Source organism: Branchiostoma belcheri, unplaced genomic scaffold (genome assembly GCF_001625305.1).
Source record: "Branchiostoma belcheri isolate BF01 breed outbred unplaced genomic scaffold, Haploidv18h27 scaffold126, whole genome shotgun sequence".
Taxonomy (NCBI): Eukaryota; Metazoa; Chordata; class Leptocardii; order Amphioxiformes; family Branchiostomatidae; genus Branchiostoma; species Branchiostoma belcheri.
Genome location: NW_017802669.1, coordinates 464,828 through 480,742, shown reverse-complemented (window position 1 = coordinate 480,742; position 15,915 = coordinate 464,828). Strand labels below are relative to the sequence as shown.

The 15,915-nt window shown below is 39.4% G+C and overlaps 1 protein-coding gene across 1 annotated transcript in view; it reads left to right on the top strand.

Moving 5' to 3' along the window:
- The window catches only part of LOC109463430 (golgin subfamily A member 2-like), a 31,274-nt gene that overhangs the window by 4,121 nt on the left and 11,238 nt on the right, over nucleotides 1-15,915 (top strand). The window contains exons 5-20 of the mRNA XM_019760247.1: nucleotides 480-598; nucleotides 1,717-1,780; nucleotides 3,366-3,419; nucleotides 4,744-4,812; nucleotides 5,299-5,379; nucleotides 6,191-6,292; nucleotides 6,990-7,083; nucleotides 7,585-7,691; nucleotides 7,900-7,958; nucleotides 8,375-8,435; nucleotides 9,326-9,496; nucleotides 10,128-10,235; nucleotides 10,521-10,608; nucleotides 11,302-11,447; nucleotides 12,126-12,151; nucleotides 12,821-13,013. Of these exons, the coding sequence (XP_019615806.1) occupies nucleotides 480-598; nucleotides 1,717-1,780; nucleotides 3,366-3,419; nucleotides 4,744-4,812; nucleotides 5,299-5,379; nucleotides 6,191-6,292; nucleotides 6,990-7,083; nucleotides 7,585-7,691; nucleotides 7,900-7,958; nucleotides 8,375-8,435; nucleotides 9,326-9,496; nucleotides 10,128-10,235; nucleotides 10,521-10,608; nucleotides 11,302-11,447; nucleotides 12,126-12,151; nucleotides 12,821-13,013 (1,542 nt within the window). The remainder of the gene's footprint in view (nucleotides 1-479; nucleotides 599-1,716; nucleotides 1,781-3,365; nucleotides 3,420-4,743; nucleotides 4,813-5,298; nucleotides 5,380-6,190; nucleotides 6,293-6,989; nucleotides 7,084-7,584; nucleotides 7,692-7,899; nucleotides 7,959-8,374; nucleotides 8,436-9,325; nucleotides 9,497-10,127; nucleotides 10,236-10,520; nucleotides 10,609-11,301; nucleotides 11,448-12,125; nucleotides 12,152-12,820; nucleotides 13,014-15,915) is intronic.

The window sequence follows — 15,915 nt, the reverse complement described above, 5'->3', positions numbered from 1 at the left end:
CACCATAAGGCCACACCAATTTAATTTGTTGGTTCTCGGATTCGCCTCTTTGTTTTTTTCTGATTTGCAAAAAAAAAAATTGATTCTGGTCCTGAATCAACTGAAAAATGCTCATGTTTTGCCCCCAACAGTTGAGGAAAGTCCTTTTCTTTCTACTTGTTACAGTTTTCCCATCTGTCATTGCAGTGGTTTGGTTAAAAGTTTAAAATTCAATGTTTAAATTTCAACCCAGCCTTTTGTGTTGACTTCATGGCTCATTCCGTAGCATTTAAGGCTATAATAGGATGCCTAGACCTGTTTTTATTTTTATTTTTTTTCGCCCTGTCGCTTCATATTTTTTCTGAAAACATCCGAGAACCAACAAATTAAATTGGTGTGGCCTAAAATTACATTAGATGCCTTTAAACATAATCCAAAAATTCATGGACGACTTTGTTGTGAAAATGTGTAACATGTTTATTTGTTTACTTGATGTACAGGAAGGAGTAGAAAATAACAACAAGTATCAAAGGGTGGTGAGAACCAGTAGTGTGATAGAGGTCACCAATACAAACAACACTAGCAGCAGCACACCAACCAATCAGAGCAGTCCACACAGGTGAGTTAGGTTTCCATGCAAGCATTTCGTGCTACCGTTAATGCATTTACTGTCACAATGGGTTTATTGTGCAATGTAAGGGAGATCGAAGGAGGTATTATCGGTGTTTCGAGATATATTTTCGGTGTTTCGAGACATTTTTGGTGTTTCGAAGTTCACAGTTGAAACAATTCTGTAATACTTAAGTAGAAATACAAAACATATGTTTTTGGTGTCATAATTTTGCATTAAGAGGACACCAACAAATTCATGAAAATAAAACTGTTGTCACATTTCAAAATTTTCAGTAAGTTAAACTTATTTTACATTACCTAATACTTGCATCTGTACCTTTGTGTTGTATGAAAAGTTTTAACTTGAAACATGTAACTACCAACACAGATGAATTTTCATGAAAGTTCATATTTGGGACAGACAAATTAATTAGGGTGGCAAGGTGGTCTTGTGATCAGGGTTGTTGACTCAGAATCTCAAGGTTCTGGGTTTGAATCCCTGGCTGGCCACAGTGTTGTGTCCTTGGAAAAGGCACTTTACATCTATTTCCTCACTTGACTCAGGTGTAAATGAGTACCTAGCTTTGGTTATATTAGGGACGTCCTTTCAGATAGGACGTAAAGCCGGAGGTCCCATACCTTGAGCATGTCAAAGATCTCACCACACTTGTCGAAAAGAGTAGGGGTCCTTCCTGGTGAGAGTGGTTCACACCTTACAGTATGGTCTCAGGTTTGACATCTTGAAAATCGATAGTCACCTGTTATGTCGATTTAAAAAAAAAAAAGAAAATTAACGGCTCTCAGTGGCCAATGTTGTCACATCGGCGCACCAAATCCATAAGGTGTTTTTGGCACCCAGACAGACAGATAAGCCTAAGAGTCTCAGTGGGCGTCACTCCACCATATAAGTGGGGAAGTCATATAAAGTGCCTTTCCCAAGGGCACAACGACGGGCCACGGTGAGTATCGAACCCGGGACCTCTCGGTTCTGAGTCCAATGCTCACGTGGTAAATCTTCATAAATCATAAAGTCGAAACAGGTCAAATTCCGATGTCATTTTCCCAAAACTACGAATGATTCCATGAAAGTCATCATTAAACTTTAACAACTGTTTTGCCCCACAGACCGACGTCTTCCACAGAGAGCCTTCGTCAGATCTCCATGCAGCTGAACGGGCTGGTATCAGAGGTACACATAGTTACAACACTGCCGTAATGTCGTTATATCTATACTATAGCACTTTTTTTATTATCAGCCAATATCCTAGCATTTATAATAAATTATCAAAGATGCCCATTTTAGAATTATGTTAAATGTTCCAGTTTTATAATTATGATGTCCTTTCCTGACAACTTCAAAGAAAATAAATCCAAAGAAACAGAATTACTATTAAGAAAAAAATACCTCAACTGACTCAGTTGGCTTGTACATTCAATTGTGGTAATATAACACTGGTTGCCTCCAAGAGTCTAAGGAAATATACAAATTTTGTGAAATACATATAAATTTTACTTAATCAAAAAATCTTATTGCCTTACTCAGTTGGAGTGTAATAAAATTCTTCTTTTGGCCAGAGGGGTCATAGATCTCTTACTGTACTATGATATTGAAGTTTTGTATTTTTATTTACACCACTTTTCTCTAAAGAATATGACAAACCTGTAGCACAAATTGTGTGTGATCTTACTGTTTGGAAAAATGTGTAACTTTCAGAATACAGTGCAGGAAATAAGGGATCATTTACAACAAGTAAAGTTCTTGTCTTTAAAGCCCCTGTCACACATAGCCGCATATGGCCTCCTGAACACTACTGAACTTCCCACAACCATCAGGGCTCATTTTTGGGAATATAGGTGTACCGGTGCACCCAACCTAATAAATTCGGTGCACAAAAAAAAAATTGGGGGTGCACCATAAAAAAAAAAACATACATGTCCCCTTCTGAGCTTGAATCTGAAATGGGAGCAAGCTTCAAAATCTAAATCAAGTACTACAACAAAGATTCTATTATTTTTCTGACACTTAGATTCCAGGAATACTAGTATCCTGCATTATCATACATTTGATATGTATAAAAATACCTACAAAAATATTTGGGTGCACTTGTGCACCCACAGAAAAAGATAGAGTGCACAGCTCCAATTTTGAGTGCACTAAGGTGCACATGCACCCAGTATTTTTAGCCCTGACCATGGTTAGGAGTTGGTCTGGAGCAAGGTCAGCTGTGGTTAGCTGGTGTTTGGACAGGTTGTTGGCTCCTGTTCGGCTGCAACAGCCAAATGTTTCAAAAAGTTCAAACAAATTCAGTTGTTGAAGGGAGGTTCAGCTACGGTTGGCTGGTGTTCAGGGATAAGTCGGGGCATAGTTGGCAGTGAAATTTGACTCAAATTTAACTCAAATTCAATATTTGAGCAGAAAGGTACATGCAGGCGTCAGATTGTTCCCAAACTTAGGTCAGTCTTGGCCAGTTGGTGTTTGGGGGAAGGTTCTGAATGTGTGACAGGGGCTTAAGAGAATTATTATGTCATATGCTTGAATCAAAAGAACTTGCAAATGACTTAAAGAAGAAGCTATTCAAAGGACCTGCTAGTATCACTGCATTGCCATTTCTCTCTAAGTCTAAGCATACATGTGAAACTAAGCCATCCTTAATAAGCTATGGGAAAACTAAAGGTATCATCCAGCTAATGTAACATATGCCCCCTATGTTTCCTATCTCTCTCTGCTCGTCCTGCCTTCCCTAATAGTGCTAATATACTTTCTGTACATGTAGGTTCAAAGACTGACATACCCCCCTGAGTTGGTCAGAATGGTGGGGTCCGAACGGGTAATTTGATTTTGATATGATTGTGCTTTGATTCTTAATTGCACTTGGTTTGACATTTCGGGTGGTGGGCTCCAATTTCAATTGAATTATATTAGCACGAGGCTGCTACTTGTTTACTTATTAAATTCAGCATAATTAGAAAAGTTCTAACAGAGACCGTGCTTTGAGTATCTGAGATGATTATATACCATATAAAATTTGCAGAGGGACTCCGAGCAAGTATACGGTACTGTCTTGTACAAAAACAATATCCAGAATGATTTAAGGGAAATAAAACTGGGTATATTGTCAAAGGTCTACATACATGAATAGACCATCACTCTGCTGTCTAAAGTCCCTGTCACACATGTCAAATTCAATTCATATAGAAAAGAAGGCGTGGCCTAAATCTGGTCAGACTGCTCCCAAACTTCAGGCAACCTTGGTTAGTTGGTGTTTGGAAAAGGTTCTGAATTTGTGACAGGGGCTTACTGGTACAATTTTAATGCCAGAAGACTTCTTTCCAAGTGGGTGGGGAAATGGTTACAGACTTGCCAATTTGATACTGTCTTACCCCCACCAAAAGTTCTGCTTGGAGATTATTCTTTGCAAGGCAAAAAGTTAACCAACACTACTAGTCTAGTACAGTATCCATAGGGGCTGTAGTTTCAAACTTCAGTACTAACCAGCTCACTATATAATAATAATCAACCACTTTTTGCGTGTGTGTTTGTGTGTGGCTCTTTCTTGCTTCTGAGTCAGTAGTACACAAAGTGCTCTGTGACACCTAACATGTAGGGGGACTGAGTTCTGAGTTAGCTTTTCTAACAAGACTGCTTCTTTCAAACTTACATAATGTAATCTTGTTGTTTTCTTTTAATTATTCTCCTTTAATTTTATGTGCATTTGTAAGCTGTTGTGGCTTTCCTGCTTTTAAGAGAAGTGCCTTACAATGCATTTTTTTTCTGCATTCTGTATTTTAGCACAAATAGTTTATCTATTTATTTACCCATCAGATATGGTATTGGATTACACTGTAACCTAAAGCAACTTTTTATGTTTGTGCCCGTTGTAAATGTTTTACTAGGTTGTCTATTTTGATATCCATTAGAAACTACTGTAAAACATGTAAATTGGTCACAATACATTGTATTAGGAAACTGAAGTTGTGAATTTACATGTAAATTATCATTAAACACTGAAATCAAATGGACAATTTATAACGCCCCATTTATGAAAATACACTCACACCCCAGCCCAATATTTTGTCATGTGGTAAAAAAAATCCTTACACTGGATGTTGGGCAAAATACAGCTAGAATTGTAATTTTTCTATTTCCCCCAGAGTCTAACAAATGGGGAGGATGCTGAAATTGAGACGTTCTCCAACCCTGGTGGTGTTACTGAACTGCAGGTAGGGGGCGCTTCTGTACTTGTGTTTTCACATGGTATAACCTGTTTGAAACTCAAGGAATCCAATGCAATTTGAGGATGGCAAAACTGGATTTTCCAAGTCAATTTTCTGGTCAATCTTTAATGAAGTAATTATAAGTTGAATCAACCGAAACTGATATCTGTGAGGCAAAAATGTAATGTCGGTTACAGAAAACAGCTCCTTGTCTTGTATCTTAGGCTGGTTCTAGCTACAAATGTACATGTACTTATCGGCAGTATCCAAAAGGTAAAGACATGCCTCACATATCTTGTTTCTTGGCTATTTCAAATGTTTCAAGTCTGAAATATTTAGGAAAATGTGGTACCAAATTGTAGTAAATGTTAATATCACACAGATTTCTTCTTCCAGAATATTTTTTTTTTCGTTCTGCAGCCCTGAAATTGCATTGGATACCTTGAACAGTCTTATTTATTTCTTTACACTAATGTTTGAATGTTTTTCCAGACTAGAAATCTGGAGTTAGCTGCAAACATAGAGACGACCAGACAGACCAACCAACAGTTGACAATACAGCTGCAAGAACTGGTAAATTTAATTATTTTAATTCAGGAAATAGCCAGAATAAATAGTATAAATAGAATAGAATCAATAGGATAAGTTAAATTGAAATCTATATATTGTTTGTAGGCATGTAGCATAAGACCATGGGATGATTGTGATCTGTAAGTGTGAAAGAAACATACTACTAGAGTTCCACGATGTCATACCTTCGACAAATGATCTTCAGCAATGCTAGCACTTTCTCATATATTATGCAAATAAGATTCTGATTTGCTTGATTTATGACTGATGAAGTTGACTTTTACCTAACTTTCATGTATGTGTCACACGGCTGGAAATACTAGGTGCATGTGCACCTTAGTGCACCCAAATTTGAAGCTGTGCACCCAATTTTATTCTGCGGGTGCACTGGTGCACCCAAATATTTTTGTAGGCATTTTTGTACATATTAAATGTATAATAGTATACAGGATATGCTTGGCATCTAAGTGTCAGAAAAATAATAAAATCATTGCTGCAGTACTTGTTTAATATTTTGATGTTAGCTCCATTTCAGATTCAACCTGCAAAGAGGAGCAGTAAGATTTTATATGGTGCACCCAAAAAAATTTTGTGCACCCAATTTTTTAGGTAATGGGTGCACCAGTGCACCTATTCCCCAAAATAAATTTTGATCCCTGATGTGTCACAAGTGTACAATCCTTACCATTCAGCACTATGGTATTAGGACATTTTCTCATAAATTATGGAAATGAGGTAGCATTCTCATGGTATCAAGTGATCAGAATTGTTAGTGTTAACAGTTTGTTTTGTTTTTATTTGTCTTGTTCTTCAGAAAAGTCAGAATACCCGGCTGCAGCAGGAGTTAGAACAGGTTCAGTCCAACTGTCGGGAACAGAGTCAGAAGGAGGTGGTGTCACTAAGAGAACAACTTCAGGTATGGACAACAGGCGTGTGGTTAGGGTTGTGGACTCAGAATCTGAAGGTTCTGGGTTCAAATCCCTGGCAGGCCACACTGTTGTGTCCTGGGGAAAGGCACTTTACACCTATTTCCTCGCTTGACTCGGGTGTAAATGAGTAGATGTACCTAGCTTCAGTTAGGAACGTCCTCTTGGATAGGATGTAAAGCCGGAGGTCCATGTTTAAGGAGAGCTACACCTTGAATATGTGACATACGTAATATATAGTGCAAACATAATATACTGGTATTATCAACAAGCAAAATTGCATGATCATAATATTTTTATGCGGAAAATATTGACAATATAGTACAAACTGCATGTGAGCATTTCTAAGCCATGTTTATGTTTACCTTCACAGAAGGAAAACAAATTGTTTTTGTCCTAATTTCGTCTTCTCTAAAGACAATGTTGATAAGGTCAATGACCTGGACCAGATGTCTGTCACCATGGTAACTGGTGTTGTAGCAGACACCTTGTGGTGTTGGGTTACATTATGTGAAGTTGGAGGGGCTGGTAAGCACACCATAATATACATGAATGTCCTTGAGTAAGAACAAACAACAATAAGTTTGTTAGGCTATATTGTATGGAGGTAAATATTATACATTATTTTGCCTTACATGTGTGACCTTTCTCATGTATATCAGTGAGTTTATATTATTATTTATTTAGGTCCACATCCAGACTATAGGCATCCTGGTAGCAGAGAAGTCAGAACTACAAACCCAGCTGTCTCACACACATAATGCTGCTAGACAAAAATCCAGTAAGTCTCACTCTTTCAACAGAAAAATATTATATTTGTACATCATAGAATAAGAATATTATTAAATACCTGGTCCCCCATGGGTCCCAGAGACAGTGTGTTTGTGTTACACTGACAATGTTAACTACCCTGAAAGATCTGTTACATATTAGTAATGCTCCCTCTAGATGTCACTTTGGTCAGTTTTTGTTGCATGAGGCCACTAATGTAGGGATGAAAACTATAACATCTTAGTTTTGCCCATGTTTTGTCCTAAAAATTCTCCATAAACAAAAAGGTACCATTATCTGTCAAGTTATTAATGTTTCTGTTCTTATCAATTAAGAACAACATACATTATTAATTTCTTTAATTGTTCAGGTACAGGAATAGGTCTGGACTAGTACATGTACTAATGTACCTTAATCCATTTACTTGTACCTGCATCTAAAATTTGTTGAGGTACACAGCTCTAGTCCTGAGTTTACATGTAGCTAAACGTGGGCTATTTTCTGTTCCCAGATGAAGCAGAAGATTACAAGAGCAGGTTGCAGGCTTCCCGACAGAGACTTGCTGACTTGGAGAGAGAAGCAACAAGTACAGCAAACTACAGTAGACAATATGAAAAGGTACTGGAAATATCAACATGTTTTCAGTGCTCTTTATTCACAGGCACAGTAAGCTCTTACAGCAAATCCATGACACTACATATTAAAAGATATTGAAGTGTTTGTTCAACTTTAGAATATTGTTTCACTAGTTTTTCGTGTGTATGGATATCAATATCATGAAGGATGTTGTAATAGTTTAGATGTACTATCTATTTTTATCTTGCAGGCTAACAAGCTACTTGAAAAGGAGAAAGACGACTTGAAAATGGAAGTGTATAAATTAAAGTAAGCCAATTTTGTGTTACATAGAATTATATATTGTATGAAAAGCTTTGGAAAAATTCTAATTATTGAACATTGTGAACAGTGGTAATTATGTTTACCTTTAAAGTTTGCAGAAGGAAACCATGTTGTTTTGCTCAGTTTCTTCTAACAAAGAAATAAGGTCAATGACATTGACCAGTTGTCTGTCACCATGGTAACTGGTGTTTGGATACATTATGTAGCAAGACAGAGTTGGAGGGGCTGGTCACCATATGTATGAATGTGTTTGAGTAAGAATAGACAGAGCAGTACATGTACTGTAGTTTGTTGAGCTAGACTGTGTGAAGGTATTTATAAATTATGCTTTGCAAATGTTTCTAAATGTACACGTAGTTTGCTGTATATTCTGATGAACTTTTTCTGTCTGTTTCTTCCAGTCGTGCCAAAGATGAAATGTCACAGCAAAATTCTGAGCTTACAGAAAGATTACAAGCAAAGGTAGGCAAAGTGAAAATCTAGCAACGTGTGTACTACATAATCTCTAACTACTTCAGGATATGGAGCTTTTAATCAAACCACTACATTGATAGATGGAAAAACTGTAACAGATAGGAAGACAAGGAGCTTCTGGGTCAAAATATGAGCATTTTGGAGTTGATTCAGAACCTGAAACTTTTTTTTTGCAAATCAGTAAGTGGGCAGTAAGTTACCAATTATGAATTAAAATTAATGTGACCTAAGGCCACACCAATTTGATTTCTTGGTTAACGGATTTTTCTAGAAAAATAATGGAGCGGGCGGGCGAAAAAAAATAAATAAATAAAAGCAGACCTAGGCATCCTATTATGGCCCAAAATTGTACGATAGGAGCCATGAAGTCAACACACCAGACTGGTTCAAAATTTAAACAATGAATTTTGAACTTTTAATGATACCATTGCATTGAAAGATGGAATAACTGTAACAACTAGGAGGAAATGGACTGTTTTCAACTGTTCAGGGCAAATCATGAGCATTTTGCAGTTGATTCTGAATTTTTTTTTTTTTTGCAAATCAGAAAAAAATGACGCGGGCGAATCCATTAACCAAGAAATTAAATTGGTGTGGCCTAATGCAGCAAAAAAAACTGATGTTACAGTAACAACATTATAATTTCGAATTTGCTTTTTTCATCCTGGTTCTCCAATCATTCTAGTTTTTATTGAACTTCTAAAAGTTACAGTATTGCAGAACCCTTTATGAGGGGAACTGAATTGTACTGTCCCTTACAAGTACAGATATTTGAACACTAAAATTACAAACCAGTAAGGTCACTAATGACAGTTTTCATTAAAATAGTACAGTCATTAAAAACTTTACTAAAACAAAATCGTTTCCATGCCCTCCAGGCACAAGAGTGCTCCACTATGGAACAGGAGGTTAGATCCCTGCGGGGACAGCTCAGTATGACAGAACTGCGTGTACAGCAGCTGTCCAGCCACACGGACAGCCAGGAGGTACAGCAGCACGTGGACAGGATACAGGAGGAGAAGGCTGACCTGGAGAGGAAAGTGCTACAGGTAGGTTGTCTTTACCACATACATGAGTGGCATTGTGTGGCATTATGGTAGGGCATTCGACCCGGAACCCATGGGTCCTGGGTTCGATTCCACCAACAATGCCCCAATGTTGTGCCACCCAGGAATAGCATTTCGCACAACTTTCCACACTTCAATTAGGTGGAAATGACTTTTTGTATCGCCCTAAGGCCACACTGACTTAATTTTGTGGATGACATCCTTCAAAGACACCCAAACTAGTGCTAGCGGGCGAATTAAAAATTCCAGCCAAAGAAGATGATGCTAAACCACAGGAATGTGGATAACGTTTATGACAAGCCGGCACATGCCGGCTTTTTGCGGAATTTATGAGTTGGCACTGTACGTATGTACTGAGTTCTTGAGTTCCGTGGAGCTTTGGCAGCCTGGGTGCCATCCTCTGTAGTTACCACAGGCTCCATATTGTCACTAGCTACCATGGACTACGGAGGATGGCACCCAGGCCAGAGCCTCAAAGGAGGTGATTTTTTTTTGGAGAACAGGCAAAAATCAACATGTCCGCAGATGTCATCCATAAAAGTAAATCAGTGTGGCCTAATGTTATAATAATGTAGCTTTCAGGTGCAAACTTGTTTGTCTTGTCTTGCTGCAGTACACACAGGCATTCCAGCAGCTGTCAGCTGAGAGAGAACAACTCACGCAGCAGTATCAGGAGCACAGCAGCCACCTGCAGCAGCAGCTGCACCAGCTGGCCTACCAGGTGCTTTTTATCACCTGTCTCAATCATAGCAGAGGGTGTGCATGGGGGGATCCTAGCTATGCTTAACGGTAAACTTAGGAGGGCTTCAATCATATCATAGGGTGTGCATGTGGGGATTCTGGATATGCTAAACAGTAAATTTACATATAGGAGGGCCAACAATGCTTAATGGTAAATTCCAGCTACGCCACTCTTCTCATGAATGCCATCTGGTGGGTTGAAAGAGTACTGCAACTGTCTAATTAGTGTCATTTGAAGACTTACAGAACTTTTTGTCCATAATAGTTGTCATCAGTAACAGAAGAAAGAGACAGATTGTCATCCAGACATCAGGAGCTGGAGTTCAGAATAGCACAGCTAGAGGGCGCTGCAGGTCAGTACAACATCCCTGTAATGGAAGTATTGTTTGGGGTGGGATGTCTGTGGGTTTGTGTGAATGCTTGCCTGGTCAGTGGGTTGATAGCACATGGGTGGGGGGAACATTGACAGGCAGATTGACAGGTCAAAAGGTCAGATACTGGAAATAGGGTGAACTTGATGGTACTGGAAACTGGCTGGAATTCTATATGTTGTGCAAGTAAAAAAAATGTGTAAGCATTTTTTTCCTCATGTGCACACGTTGAAGGCATACAGTGAAGTTTTTAGGGATTAGAAACCCGATTTTTCAAAGCCAATATTCTAGTCATTTATCTACATACTGAGTTGAAACCACACTGTCTCAATGTACATTGACCCTTATGGAGCAAAAATTACCAAAATTCTGACGGAAAAGTGTTACTGAAAGGGCCCTTGGCTGAGAAAATAAAGAACCTGACCAGAAAATAAAGAACCTGACCAGAAAATAAAGAACTCATCTTGGGGCTTGTTTCAGTAGTTTTAAAAGCCCAAAGTATGAAATGCTAACTCAAATGTGCTAATGTAAAGCAGTGTGTGTCAATATCACAAACTTTAAGGTAGCCTTATTCAGAATATTTCCAAATATTCTCTGAAATCACATTGGATGCCTTAAACACCATGATTACTTCACGGAGGTTTGTGTCCTACGAACTCTTGTTCCTGTTTGTAGTTGATGAAACAGACGGGGAAAGGAAAAACAATAGCGGGACCAATGACAGCGGAGAAACACCGGAGGAGGAGCCAGTCATCACCAGTATGGAGACAGAAGAGTTGGTACAGGAGAGGGACCAAATCCTGCAGCGCTATCATGAACAGGTAGGGGGAGCGTATGAGCCACATGGCTGAATGCATGGTGCTACAAACTTGAGGCCAATGACCAGTAATGGGGCTTCCTATTGAAATGCATGGTAAACATGTAAGAAAGAGGGTGTCAAAAGTCACTTAAGTTTTAGTCCATGAAAAACTCACATTGGCTGGGGTGTCTGACCTCTAAAGTGTCAATCTAGAGCAAAATTTCCACTTTCTATACGGTGCAACACGTCCATACTCAAATCAAAACAAAGAAAATGACCTCTGACCCCTCTTTAACACATCCAAACCACACCAAACCACAACATTTCTACAGCCTACGGACACCACAAAAATGGGTGAAAGTCTGATTTTTCAACACAATCAAAAAGGAAAAACCCTTACCTGTATCATCCAGCTCCAAAATCCAAACACATTCCAGTAAAATAACACTTTTATACCTACATTTGCCAGCAGTGCTATATGGGCTAAAAGTGTGGCTTCTACACCTGCGCCATTACCGGCCTTTGCTCTTGAATGTTTGTGTTGAAGCCTATAAATTTTTGTTGACATTTTAGAAGGTTTCAAATTCAACTACATTTTATAGCATACTTACATTTAGTAGCTTAGCCACTTGTATATCTCAAGCATTCCTAAGTTCTTAAGAGTTTAAAACATGAGCTAACAGTTATCTTCTTTTTGCAGGTCAACGACAATGCACAGTTAAGTAGGTAAGAACCATCTTTCTACTTGCAGTTTGCCTTACAGTTTGTAGGTGGCTCTTCATGACTTTCAGAATTTCTTGAAAGTGGCTTTAATGTGACAGATCTGAAAGCTTTAATGACCTGAGAATCTGACTTTGAAAATCCAGTTTTACCACCCTGAACTTGCATGGGATGCCTTAAATATATTTTGTTTCTTGCAATTATTTATGTTAAGCCAGTGAGCCCAGAATCTATTACTAGGCCATTATGTCATCTAAGGCCACACTGACTTAATTTTATGGATGACATCCTCTGAAGACCCCCAAACTAGTGCTGCTAAACCACAGGAATTAATACAAAAATTGTATTGTGAATTTGCAGTAGTACAACATAGCGACTTTCACGACAAGCCAGCATATGCTGGCCTTTTGCGACATTTACAACATGTACTAAGTTCTTAAGTTCCATGGATCTTCGGTATCCTGGGTGCCGTCTTCCGTAGTTACCGCCGGCTTCCTATTGTCACTAGCTACCCTGGACTATGGAGGATGGCACCCAGGCTTCAGCCTCCTCGGAGGTGTTTTTTTTAGAACAGCTGAAAATCAATCCGTGTGCAGATGTCATCCATAAAACTAAATCAGTGTGGTCTAACTTTTGTTACCAGGTCACTAACTATGAATGTTTTTGCCATTCCAGATTAGTAGCTGAGAAGGAGGACAGGATCCTGGAGCTGGAGAGTGCGTTGGCGCGGCTGGGGGAGGCGGACATCGACCGTGACCAGCTGCTGGAGGACATGCAGAACGACAAGGCCACCATCAGTCGAGCCATGGCACAGAACAAGGAACTCAAGAACCAGCTCGCTGAACTACAGACAGGATTCATCAAAGTGGTCAGGGGATTTTCTTTCACATCATTATTACCTTTATGAAACATATTGTTTTACTCTGCTTCTCCTTCTTGTTCTTCTTCCCAAAAATAATAAGGTCAATGACCTGAAGCAGAAGACTGTCACCATGGTAACTGGTGCTGTAGCAGAGACCCGTGGTGTTACATTATGTAGCAATCGTAGGACAGACTTGGAGGGGCTGGTCACCATATAGATGTGTTTGAGTAAGAATAAACAGTGCAGTAGTTTGTTAGCTTGGACCATGTGAAGGTAAACATGCAAATGTTATCTTCTTAGTTACAGTCAAACTTGCCTAAGCGACCACCTCTATAAGGTCTCATTCGTGAGTTTTTGTTAACTATAGCCGCCTATGGCAAAATACGTAACTTTACATAGGCCAAAACCCAATAATTTGAATGACAGCCATCTAGTCTATCCAATCAATTTTGAGCACAATGGCCCTACATTACGTCAAAAAATTCCCAACCAGATCTAACCCAACAATCTCTTTTTATTTATTTATAAACTGCACTTGGCCACTCTCCGCCAGAGGTCCTCCAGCGCTGCTACCTCCTGACCGCATTACCCATCACAACAGCGTGTAAACATCCGACCTGTCGCGCGGATGTCAACACTTACCCACTAATTTTAGCACATACAAACAACCTCTCATATCACAAGCGGTTTACGCCAACTGACTTAGCTAAAATGCAATTTCTGGCGGATATAAACACACATCCATACACGCATTTAATTTTTAGTACGATCTACTTTAGAGTACCCACGCGGAAGAATACCGGAATGAGACCTTAATAACCATTGATTATTAAGATTGTGTCTTAAATGAAAGAATAAACATCCCCTAACAATCTTTTAAAAAGATTTTGTCTCACGTCACTCCGTTACCAAGCAACGGGTCAATGAAGTTGCGTCAAAATTTTGATATGAGCAGCGCCACCTGGCAGTTTGGAGAAAAAGTACAACATACGTCTTTAATTACCCTTATGACGTGTCGGAAACGGTAATTAATGTTTTTTTTTCGTACCGTTGGGTAGATTAATGTGTTCTGTATGAGATTGTTTACATGTAAACCTTGGTAGACAGCAAGAGATAGATCTGGACGATGCTGATCATTTCGTGTATGCTGGCAAATGAGGCATAGCATCAGTAGCGACATTCAGGTGCATGTCGCATCAGGACAAGCCCATAAAAGCAAAGACATCGACATGACACAAACAACAGTAAAGCCAAACATATAAACTTGCTAAAATTTGACCCCGAGGTAAGAAGAAATAAGCGACATGCTGCTGATAGTGCATCTAGCGCACTCTAAAAGTCAGCCTAGGCGGGAATGGGGAGTGGTTTATAGAGGTGACACAAGATCCTGGCTTACAAAAATGCGAGGCAACTTCAGTCAAGAGTACCCTTTTCTACTAGTTGAGAAGAATGAAGGCAAAAGAGGCCAAATTGACCGTAAACTATCACTCAGAAAAGGAAGGGGAATTCCAGACAGCGTTCTTAGCACAGAGCAAAGCAGAAACTTTTCCAATGAAAGTTACAGTAATGCTTTGGCATAATATATCCATTCTCCCCTAAGTAGAAATCCACGAAATCTTTTATGATTTTGCAGTCTGGAAGTCTGGGGGATACAAATTCACCTCAGCTGTAACGTGTCAGGTGTTTTTCCGTAGTTGGGGGGGGGGCAGGGTAAGGATCCACCGCCCAAAAGTGCGGGGGGGGGGTGAGTGCGCCTCAGACTCAATGCGTGCATCCGTGCGTGTGTATGGGGGGGGGGTAACAATGGCACAAATTTCGGCCAGGTTAATCAAGCCACATAATGGGTATACTTTGGGGTGTAATCAGATAACCCTACTTGTCAGGCTTGCGATATTAGGTGGGTGGACAGTCAGGCTGCTGGCAAGGTTGTTTAAACAATTCGTAGCGCGTGGGATTGACTTGCATTTGACGCTTTTCCTGAAAGCAAAGTGCACATATATATAATATTTGAATCTTTTCCTGTTCTGTGGTTCCTTAACTCTAGCCACAATTTCATATGAAGATCTAATATCCGTAATCGACGCTTCTAAGATTTACATGTGCTGTCCGTGAATTTGGGTTTACACGATTTCCATAAAATTTGCAAGCTTGCGCTTGTCAGTCCTTGCTTCATAGACGTCTTTCGCAACACTGGTAGTCAGGGAAATATCTTTAGTGTATGTATCATTGACTATGTCAGCTTTTCAAAACGTTATTTGACTGTAAATCTTTGTAAAACGGAGTAAGATGAAAGGACGGTGTGCATCAACCCCCACAGAAATGGCCTCGTCCGTTGCCATGGCAACGGGCGTGGTTACGCAATGCAACGTTCGCTGAAAAATCAGACATTAAATCCTGGGCAAACATTGTTCAAAAATTGGGACCTTAGCACTAATCGTTGATTTTTGGTGAATATTTTTCATTTCTATTAAGGTCTCATTCGTGAGTTTTTGTTAACTATAGCCGCCTATGGCAAAATACGTAACTTTACATAGGCCAAAACCCAATAATTTGAATGACAGCCATCTAGTCTATCCAATCAATTTTGAGCACAATGGCCCTACATTACGTCAAAAAATTCCCAACCAGATCTAACCCAACAATCTCTTTTTATTTATTTATAAACTGCACTTGGCCACTCTCCGCCAGAGGTCCTCCAGCGCTGCTACCTCCTGACCGCATTACCCATCACAACAGCGTGTAAACATCCGACCTGTCGCGCGGATGTCAACACTTACCCACTAATTTTAGCACATACAAACAACCTCTCATATCACAAGCGGTTTACGCCAACTGACTTAGCTAAAATGCAATTTCTGGCGGATATAAACACACATCCATACACGCATTTAATTTTTAGTACGATCTA